At 43.7% G+C, this 11,242-nt stretch overlaps 1 protein-coding gene across 1 annotated transcript in view; it reads right to left on the bottom strand.

Moving 5' to 3' along the window:
* The window catches only part of SLC25A48 (solute carrier family 25 member 48), an 84,448-nt gene that overhangs the window by 58,438 nt on the left and 14,768 nt on the right, over positions 1–11,242 (bottom strand). The window contains exons 3-5 of the mRNA XM_042781374.1: positions 9,554–9,640; positions 9,070–9,141; positions 4,768–5,026 (exon numbers count right to left, since the gene is read on the bottom strand). Of these exons, the coding sequence (XP_042637308.1) occupies positions 4,768–5,026; positions 9,070–9,141; positions 9,554–9,640 (418 nt within the window). The remainder of the gene's footprint in view (positions 1–4,767; positions 5,027–9,069; positions 9,142–9,553; positions 9,641–11,242) is intronic.

Below are 11,242 nucleotides of genomic sequence, written 5' to 3'. Positions count from 1 at the left end.
CCATATTGGAAAAAAAAAGAGTAACAATATAAAAAAAGTGATACTACTTTGCTTACTGAAAGTGAGGATGACTTGAAGCACTTATTGATGAAGCATGAAGAATACAGTCTGCAATATGGATTACACCTCAATATAAAGAAAACAAAAATCCTCACAACTGGACATATAAGTAGCATCACAATAAATGAAGAAAAGATTGAAGTTGTCAAAGACTTCACATTGCTTGGTTCTACAATTGACACCAATTGAAGCAGCAGTCATGACATCAGACGGCGTGTAGCACTGGGCAAGTCTGCTGTCAAGGACCTTGTTCAAGTGCTGAAGAACAAAGAAGTCTCCTTGAGGACTAAAGTTGGCCTGACACAAGCCATGATATTTTCAGTCACCTCATATGCATGTGAGAGCTGGACAATGAATAAGGAAGACCGAAGAAGAATTGATGTCTTTGAGTTGTGGTGCTGGTAAAGAATGCTGAAAGTACCATGGACTGCTAAAGGAGCTAACAAATCTGTCCTGGAAGAAGTGCAGCCAGAATGTTCCTTGGAAGCGAGAATGGCCAGACTTTGTCTCAACTACTTTGGCCATGTTGTCAGAAGGGAGCATTCTCTGGAGAAGGATGTCATGCTTGGTAAGGTAGATGGTCGATGAAAGAGGGGAAAGCTCTCGACAAGATGGATTAACACAGTGGCTAAAGTGATGGGCTCAAGTATAGCAGGGATAGAGGAGCTGGTGCAGGACTGGACAGTGTTTCATTCTGCTGTGCATAGGGTCACTATGAGTCAGAGATGATTCAACGGCACCTAAGAATAACAACAAAAGAATTGAAAAGACAAATACATGATGCCACAATAATAGTAGAAGACTTTAATACAAACTTCAATGAAAGATAGAAAACTGGAAAGAAACTCAACAAAGACACGGAAAAACTAAACAATATAATCCACCAACTTGACCTTATAGACATCTAAAGAGTAGTTCATCCAACAGCAAAATATACATTCTTTTCCAGTGCATATGGGACATTTTCCAGGATAAACCATATGTTAGGCCACAAAGTAAGCCTCAAAGCATCTTCTCAGATCACAATGTTATAACATTAGAAATCAACAATAGGGAGATCAATGGAAAAAGAGCAAACATATGAAACCTGAATAACACCTTCCTTAAAAACAATGGGATAATAGAAAAAATTAAAAATGAAATTTAAAAATTCCTTGAATCAATGAGAATGAAAATACGACATACCAAAATCTTTAGGACACAGCAAAAGCAGTGATCAGAGACCAATTTATAGCAATAGATGCACACATCAAAAAAAGAAAGAGCCAAAATCAACATCTTTGTCCAATATTTCCAACAATTAGAAAAAGAGAAGCAAAAGAAGCCTACAGTCACCAGAAGAAAAGAAATAATAAAGATTCGAGCAGAAATAAATGAAACTGAAAATAGACAATAGAAAAAAAATCAGCAAGACTAGAAGTTGGTTGTTTGAAAAGATTAATAAAATTGGCAAACCACTGGCAAACTTAAGAAAGGAAAAGAAGAAGATGCAAATAATATGAATAAGAAATGAAATGGGTGATGTCAAAACAGAGCAAACCAAAACCAAATTCACTGCCATCAAGTTGGTCCCAACTCATAGCAACCCCTCCTTAGGTTTTCGAGGAGGTATCTTTATGGAAGTAGATTGCCCAATCTTTCTTCCAAGGAGTGGCTGATGGGTTTGAGCTGCCAGCCTTCTAGTTAGCAGTCAAATGCCTTAGGCACTATGCCACCAGAGCTCAGTTACCAAAAAAAAAGTAAAATGCTTGGGAATAAATATTACCAGAGACACAAAAGACCTGTACAAAGAAAACTACAAAACACTACTTCCAGAAAATGTAAGAGATCTACATAAATGGAAGAACATACCATGTTCATGGATAGGAAGATTGATCATTGTGAAAATGTCAATAATACCCAAAGCAATATGCATTCAATGCAATCCCAATTCAGATCCCATCAACATTCTTTAAGGACATTGAAAAACCAATCACTAATTTTATATGGAAAGGAAAGAGACCTAGGATAAGCAAAGCACTATTGAAGAACAAAGTAGGAGGTCTCACTCTCCTGGAACACAAAACCTACTAAACAGCCACAGTAGTCAAAACAGCCTGCTATTGGTACAGTATTGAGAACCCAGAAATAGATTCATCAATCTATTGTCAGCTGATCTTTGACAAAGGGCTAAAATCCATTAAATGGGGAATAGATCATCTCTAACAAGAGATGCTGGAAAAATTGGTTATCCTTTTGCAGAAAACAGAAACAAGATTCTTAGTGCACACCATACACAAAAACTAACTCCAGATGGATCAAAGACTTAAATGTGAAACCTAAAACTATAAAGTTCCTCAAGGAAAAAATAGGGGCAAATTTAGAGGCCCTAATTTATGGCATCAATAGACTATCAAGCATCACCCAAAATGCACAAGCAGCAGAAGATGAACTAGATGACTGAGACTTTCTAAAAATTAAATTTTTATGTGCTTCAAAAGACTCCAAAAGAGTAAAAAGAGACCTTACAGATTGGGAAGAAATATTTGGCAACAATATATCTGACAAGGATTTAACTTTAAAATTTATAGAAAACACCAATACTTCAACAACAAAAGGACTAACAATAAAAAATAAATAAAATAAAAAAATTTTATAAAAAGGAGGGGTCAGAAGACAAGAGTAGATACTTCACCAAAGAAGATATCCAGGAGGCCAACAAACACATGAAGAAATGTTCCCAATTATTAGCCATTAGAGAGATGCAAACCAAAACGACAATGAGATACTATCTCACCCCAGGACTAACAGAAAAGTTCAACAACACAGAAAATAACAAATGCTGGAGGGGATGTGTAGAGACTAGGACTCTCATACACTGCTGGTGGGACTGTAAAATGACACAACCACTGTGGAAAGCAGTATGGCGATTCCTTAAAATGTTGAAAATGGTAATACCATTTGATTCAGCAGTCCTATTACTAGGTATATATCCTAAAGAAGTGAAAGCCAGGACACAAACAGGTATATAGCACACCCATGTTCATTGCAGCACTGTTGGCAATAACAAAGGATGGAAACAACCTAAGTGCCAATCAACAGAAGAATGGCTAACCAAACTATAGTACATACACATGATCAAACACTATGCAACAGTAAAGAATAACGTAGAAATACCACATATAGTGGATGAAGTTGGAGCACATTATGCTGAGTGAAATAAGTCAATCACAGGACAAGTATTGTTATTAGTTCACTATTGTAAAAAGTCAAGGAAAGGTTTATATATAGAAGGAAGCTTTCTTTGTTGGTCATCAGGCATGGGATAGGAGGGGAAGGAACACTGCTAGATAGGTAAAGAGAAGAATTGATTTAAAGGGAAGGGAAGGGCAATGTACCAAAATTGAGTGATCAACATGGTGGCACTGAGAAAGAAGAAGACATAAAGAGGTACACAGGAGATACAGACAACAAAGATGAACCCTTTTGCATGTACAGTACTGCATTGTAAGTGATGGCAAGCATTGATCTACAGGTGGATAGATGAGTGAACAGGCTGAATGATCAGATATGTCTAGGTAAGGGTGAGTGTGCCCATGACCATGTGTAGGGTTGGCAGATAATGTTTCTACCTGTGTATTTGCATATGCACTAAGAATGGGTATATAACAAAGCTGACAAGGGACAAGGTTGTGATGGCTTCTTGGCCACAGCCAGCTACCCTGATGGAGTGAGTAGTTGGACCCATGGGCTCAGGACCATGATTGCAGAGAACATCAAGCTCAACTGGCATACCATACTACACAAAAACATTGTTCTACATCCTACTTTGATGAGTAGCGACTAGGGTCTTAAAAGTTTGCAATCGACCATCTAGATCCAAAGATGGGTCTCTCCTCATCCAGAGCAAAGAAAAATGAAGAAAACTTCTTCAAATGGACTAGTAGACTATGGGATCCTCACCCTATATGACCATGAGACCAGAAGAACTAGATGGTGCCTGGCTACCACTGTCAACCACTCGAAAAGGGATCAGTGTAGGAGATCCTGGAAATAGTGGGAGAATAATGTGGAACAAAACTCAGAATCATAAAAAAAAAAAAGACTAGGGTTACTGGTCTGATAGAGCCTGGAGACCCCTAAGACTATGACTCTTAGTTACCCTTCAGGTTTAGAACGGAACACACTCCTGTAGCTTCCAGCCAAACAATAGACAGACATATGGGTGAACATTTACATCAAGTAAATACTCTTTTTGGAGGGATAAATCATGGGAGAACAGAATGGTAGTGTTTGCACAGGGAGATAGCTTGGAGGGGGGGAGTGGATGAGATAGAAGGGCACAGGGAAGAGGTAAATATGGGGAGGAAGTGGGGAGAAAGGGACTTGCAGTCAATGTCATGAAACAAAATGTGTATGAAATGCTGTATGGAAAATTAATTTGCTCTGTAAATTTTCACTCAAATCACAATAAAACACACACACACACACACACACACACAAAAAAGAACATATGCAAGACTCTCAGCAAGGTGCCTGGCACATAATAAATACTTAACTGATAGTAGCTACTACAACAGATGAAACAATAATAATTACAAATTGTTATGTGACAACATAGATGCCTTGCTCAATAAAAACGATGTCAAGAACTGCATCCTAGATCCAGCAAACCAGGAGAGGGACACAGACCTCCAAATACCAGCCCCTCCTGCCTTGGCCTCTTACCTCCTCGAAAGGATTGTGTTTGCATCTGTAGCCGGATCTTTATGAGGTCCACAGGCCCACCCAGCCCGACAGAGACTACACCAGCCACCATGCTGGCCAGGAGTAGGTCAGACAGGGTGCTGGATGGGCTGGCTTCAAGGTCCCTGCAGCGGTGCTGGCTGAGAAACCGCTGAGTGTTACTGAAGACCCCAAACACCACGGCGTTGTAGACAGCGATGCTGGCGAGGGGGAAGGACATGCCCTTGAAGAAGCCAAACACCTGTAGGAAGCCCAGTGGGAAGAAGAGTGAGGGTCCAAGGCTGCTATAATGAGGGGAGAGGTCTGTGCCTACAGGCCAGGGACGGACCTCCCTGCTGCCCCTCACCCTCCTCCAGAGCACGCAGCCAAGACTGCCTCATGGAGCCCGCAGGTTGGTGGCAAACCACCCAGAATACCAAAACCAATGTGTCAGTGAGGTAATTAGGAGAAGATGCTGATGTGATAGGGAGATATCAGGGGTGAAGGAGGGGAGGGTGAGGAGCTTGCTGTGGGTTCCATTGCATCCTTCAAAAAAGATATGTTGAAATCCCACCCTTCTGTAGCAGTGAATGTGAGTTTATCTGGTAATAAGGTCTTTGCAGATGTAATCAAGTTAAGATATGGTCATATGAGATGAGGATGGGCCTTAAACCTAGTAACTGGTGTCCCTATAAGAAGAGAGAGATTCAGAGACACTGACACACACAGAGGGAAGAAGGCCATGTGAAGACAGAGACAGAAATAGAAGTGATACAGCTTCAAGCAAAAGATCACCAACATCTGTTGACTTCTGCTAAAAAGAAACAAGGAAGAATCCTCCCCTAGAGCCTTCAGAGGGGGAGTGTGGCCTTGCAGACACCTTGATTTTGGACTTCTAACCTGGTGGTAAATCTTTAGAAAGGTAAATTGCCCATTTCCTTTCGAGGAGCAGCTAGTGGGTTTGAATGATCAACGTTCTGCTTAACAGTCAAATGCCTTAGGGACTGTGCCACCAAAGCTCCTTTGTAAGCCACCTCATTTGAGGGAATTTGTTATGGCAGCTTAGGAATCTAGTCATGGGCTGCTCTAGATTCAGTGGCAGGGCTTCTCACCCTGTTTTTGCTGTTGTTGTTATCTGCCGTCAAGTCTGATCTGACTCATAGTGACCCCTCCTTTGGCTTCCGAGGTGGTATCACTACGGAAGTAGATTGCCCAACCTTCCTTCCAAGCAGTGACTGGTGGGTTTGAACTGCCAGCCTTCTGGTTAGCAGTCAAGTGTCTTAGGCATTATGCTACCAGAGCTCCCTCTCACCCTGAGGAGGAACTAATTTCTGCTTGGTATTTTGATCCCTGCCCAGGAAGCTTTACTCATGCCAGAACCGTGATTTGCCACTGCAGTGGCAGTGTTCTTGGCTGAGGAGGAGCCTATGGAGGCCCTACTAGGACAGTGGGCTGGCTAAGTCCCTCACACCCTCTCCCCATTTGCCTCTCAGAGTGCATTCTCCAGGCACCTGCCAATGTGCCAGGCCCTGGAAACAAAAATAAAGAAAGTGTCTCTGCCCTCCCTTACCTCACAACCTGTGGGCTGTGGAGGGAGCATTTAAGGGGTGATGGGGGGGAACACAAACTGACAAGTGAGGGGGTGGAAAGACGATACCAGTCCTCCAAGGGGACACCTGGGCTAGCCTGCAGGTGGGGCCTCTCTCTGAGTTTGGTTATCTCTTTTATTTTATTTATTTTTTTTTTTGTAATTGTGCTTTAGGTACAAATTTATAGAGCAGAATTTGTTTTACATTTAACATTTCATGTACATTTGGTTTCACTCCACAGTTACCAACCCCAACCCTAACCCACTCTTCTCTCCCTTCTCAGTAATCCGCCCCCTGCCCCCCCATGCCCTTCTTAGTTATGTACTCCTGTCTGTCCAGCTTTTTTTCTGTGTGACTGTTGCCCCTCTGGTGCCCCCTGGCCAATTGCTCCAAGGGATATATCTCTGTAGAGTAGGTGGGTACATGCCGTGGGTTGAGTGTTCCGCATGTAAGTATTATTTACTGTTGGACTGAGAGCCAGCCCTTGGGAGTGAGTTTTATCCTAGGCCTGTATCCCAGGGCCATAGTCTTGGGGGTCCCACCAGCCTCCATCCAACCAGTAATTCTGATATTCTGATAATTATTGTGTTTCTATATTTTTTTCCATGTTTTTCCTCCCACTCTGTCCAGGATCTCCAGTTTTGATTTCTTCCCTAGTGGTTGACATTGGTAGCCAGGCACCATCTAGTTCTTCTGGTCCCAAAGTCCATCCTGTGCTAGGGCTGATTGTTTCCAAATGCCCTTGGTTTTCTTCACTCTTCTTTGCTTCTGACGAGAGAAGACCATTAGTTGTATCTTAGATGCACAGTCGAAAGCTTTCAAGACCCCAGTCTCTACTCACCAAAGTAGGTTGTGGAGCAAGATTTTTATGTATTTTGTTGTGCCAATTGAGTCTGGTGTCCCTGAATTTGGTTGTCCCTTGGCTAAAGTAGCTGGAGAGGGGAACTCCAGGAGGTCAGCAGGAAGAAGCTATGTACGAATAGAACACTGAAGGCTGAGGTCAGAGTCCTTTCTACACTGCCTTCTCAGCCAACACCATGTTGTTGTTGTTATGTGCCATCGAGTGAGACCCAACTCATAGCGACCCATCCTTGGGTTTCCAAGGCAGTATCACTATGGAAGTAGATTTCACAACCTTCCTTCCAAGGAGTGGCTGGTGGGTTTGAACCGCCAGCCTTCTGGTTAGTCAAGTAGTCAAGTGCCTTAGGCACTACGCTACCAGAGCTACTAATCAACACCATAGGCATGCTGAAAATTGGAAAATTCCACAGGCCCATGGGGGACTTCAGGACAGCATACACATTTTGGCTCCTGTCCCATTCATTGTACACAGTTTAGGCTGTACAGACCACTAATCCTGAACTGCATAGGCTGTGACTCTGTTTGCCATGGTCAAGACATCACACACACACACACACACACACACACACACACACACACTGTGCTTCAGGATCTTCCTCTATCACAAGACCCTTTAGATAATGTGTGGCATGGCTTAGCCCTGAGGCGCTGCTGTGTCTCAGAGGAGTGCCACAGTCCCAAAAGAAACCCCGAAGCTTGGGTGTGGCTGGCAAACACTGCTGGGGATGTGCGCCAATAAGGAGATCAATGGCTGTCTTTCAGGAAACTGAGGATCACATAACCTTTCCCTGGAACATCAAGTTCTAAATATGTAGCACTTGCCTTTGATTTGAAAGCAGGAGACCAGGAAAACTAAAACAACATGCTGAAGCCAGATACACTCTAGGTACAGGCAGGAGGCTTGCAAGCTCTGAGGCACTTCTTAGAACAGAGTCTGTGGGGACATGACCAACAGTGGGGCCACAATTCCAGTGACTCAGGGAAAAGCCATATGCCACTAGGCTGACACCTGGCAATTTCTTAAAATCAGCAGGTCATTTCACCCAAAATTTTAACAGTCATTTGAAATCCCCAAAAGAGGGACCTTAGAAAGTCTTCCTAAAGCACACATTAATTCTCAAGAAAGGGACCTCATGCATCTTCTCCAAAATAAAACTGTAAAACCAGTTGCTGTCAAATGGATGACAACTCATGGTTGTCAAAGTAGAACTGCACTCAACAGGGTTTTCAAGATCTGATTTTTCAGAAGTAGATCATCAGGTCTTTCTTCAGAGGTGCCTCTGGGTGGACTCAAGTCTCCAGTTTTTTGGTTAGCAGCCAAGCACATTAACTATTTGCATACTCACACCTTAGGACTCCTGCAAAATAGTTTTTTCCTTTGAGAAGAGAAGCCTGGGGACCCCTGGTCAAATATGAAGCAAGCCAGCTGTCCAGGCAGTATATAAGATGGGAAGTGGTGGCTCCTCCTGCCCGCCTAGCCTGCCCAGATAAAGGGAAGCCTGTGAGCACATGGATTACCAGTCACTCATTCGATTTTGAAAACTGACAGGTCATCCTGTTTTTTGTAGCATTTTTCCACACTGTGCTTCTAAATTCTTCAGAACTTCTCTAGAGAAGTTCCGTAAAGCCATTCTTTCCTCCTCAATAACATTGTACTAGGTGACAGGGGTAAGTTCAATAAACATATAAAGAAACATATAATACAAGAGGTATGTTATGAGATGAGCAGGAAAACATGAGTTAAGTGCAATGAGAGGGGAAGAGCAGGCTTCCTGCCAATGTGCTGGTGCCGGGACTGTGGCTCTCTGTGGGAGGCCCTGGTGATTGTCATCATGCCCACCCAAGGGGCACTTACACTCTCCTTCTTGTACACCATGCGGATGCAGCTGAGCGTGTTCCTGTAGCCCACACCGGCTTGCAGGCGAGTCTGTGGAGACAGACAAGAATGGTGAGGGTAAATCAAGACCATTGGCACCCCAGTTCCCATGAAGACACTAAGCTCCAAGGGTTATTCAGGAGCTGAGGCCCAGAGAAGGTAGGCCCCATGAAGATCACATGGCCAGTAAGGAGGCAGGTTTCTGTCCCATCCATGCTGGTGTTCTGTCCTCTACATGACCACCCTTCCTCTAATGACCCACCCACAGTTTGCTAGATGTAGGAGAAGCCCTCTGTCTAAGAGAAGAACAACTGTGTGAAAATGGTGATTTTGGGGGGATGTGAGCTCTTCAAGCACAAAAAGCTGAACTACAACTTGAGCAAGGGCAATCATGGCCCTGGCCTATCTGTTGTCCATCACTCTGCCCTCCTAAATGTCCCCAGAAGTCATCCTCTCTTCTCACCTCCACCACCATACCACCTTGGTCCTGGCCACCATCATCTCTCACCTGGACAACTGCTGTGGTTCCCTCATTCCCTCTACATTCTGCCTACAAAACAGTCAGCCTGAGCTTTCCCAGATATGAATACTCTCGCATCACTTCTGTGTAAAGCCCTCCAGTGGCCTCGTATTAAATTTAGAATACAACATACACTCTTTGTCAGAGTCTGGATGCCCAGCCTATCTCTCACTCTTTCATGCTTTTTCCCCTTTGTTCTAGTTACCTATTGCCACTCTGACAGGAATATACCACAAATGGGATGGCCTTAACAAACAGGAGTTTATTCTCTTACAGTTTGTAGGCTTTAAGTCCAAGTTCAAAGTGCCAGGCTCTAGGGGCTGGTGAAAGCCCCTCAGCCTTGGGCTTCAGCTCTGCCTCCAGCTCCCAGCCCACTGAAACTACAGGCTTTTATTCATTCAGATAGCTGCTGGCTGCTGAGGCTGCCAAGTCCAACATTGACAAGTAAAAAGACACAGTCTCGATGTTACCAAACCACATGGCAGGCCATTAATTCAAGTCCATTGTAAGTCCCAAGGTCGGCAGAGCATGGCAAGCTGCTGAACAACAACATGGCTACATGCAGGGTCCAAGTGTGCCATAAGCTAGAGACTATCCTTAAGGCTTCTCCTTATTTACAGGAAGCAGACCATATCCCAAAGGCAACTACTCAGCTGCTTGTGGTAGATCCCACGATAGAGCTGATTGCCAATCTCATCATGGGGAATAACTACCACCAGCTTTCCAGCCACTCAACCAGGCCCAGGCAAGTTTACATACAAATTTAACTACCACATCCTTCTCACCCTACAGGCTACCACATGGCACATTCCCAGGCCCTGGAGCACCTATTCTTTCTTGCTTCCAGACCTATGCACCTGCTGTTCCTCCCCCTGGAAGGCTCTTCCATCAGTTCCTGCTCATCCTTTGGTTCTGGGCTTAAATGCTGCAATTGTGTTCTTTGTTTTTCTGTTGACTTACGGTGTTTGTGGGGCTCCTCCACTGGAGCAGGTCCACCCATCTACTCTCTACTCACTAGACCTTGCACAGCCCCTGCACAGTCACTCCTGTGGACTGGCTGAATGAGGGCTGGGTGAGTTAGGGTGAAGGCTTCTAATGGAGGCTTGCTTTGGTGACAAATAGCAGCAGTTGACAGTCACAGAGGGCTTGAGTAAGTTCACAAAACTGTCTAGAGCACCTCCCTGGCCTGGTTTCAAGAGTTCCACTTCTTTTAAGATGTACAGCCCATCATCATCACTAGTCATTAGAGAAATGCAAGTCAGAAGGACAATGAGATACCACTTCACACCCACTAGGATTTCTATTATAAAATAAAAGGAAAATAACAAATTTTGGAGAGAATGTGGAAAAATTGGAACCCTCACGCACTGCAGGTGGGAAGGTAAAATGGTGCAGTATCTGTGGAAAACAGTTTGGCAGTTCCTCAAAAAATTAAACAAAAATTACCATGTTGTTGTGTGCTACTGAGTTAATTCTGACACACACTGACCTTATAGGATAGAGTAGAACTTCTCCATAGTGCTTCCTATGCTGAAATCTTTATGGGAGCATATTGCCAGGTTTTCTCTTCTGCAGAGCCACTGGTGGGTTCAAACCACTGATTTTTCTTTTGGCAGCTAAGTGCTTACCCAA

This window comes from Orycteropus afer, unplaced genomic scaffold, assembly GCF_000298275.1.
Source record: "Orycteropus afer afer isolate SDZICR_OR568_19922 unplaced genomic scaffold, OryAfe1.0 scaffold00112, whole genome shotgun sequence".
In the NCBI taxonomy this organism is placed as follows: domain Eukaryota; kingdom Metazoa; phylum Chordata; class Mammalia; order Tubulidentata; family Orycteropodidae; genus Orycteropus; species Orycteropus afer.
The sequence above is the reverse complement of the archived record's forward strand: the minus strand, read 5'-3'. Positions and strand labels throughout refer to the sequence as shown.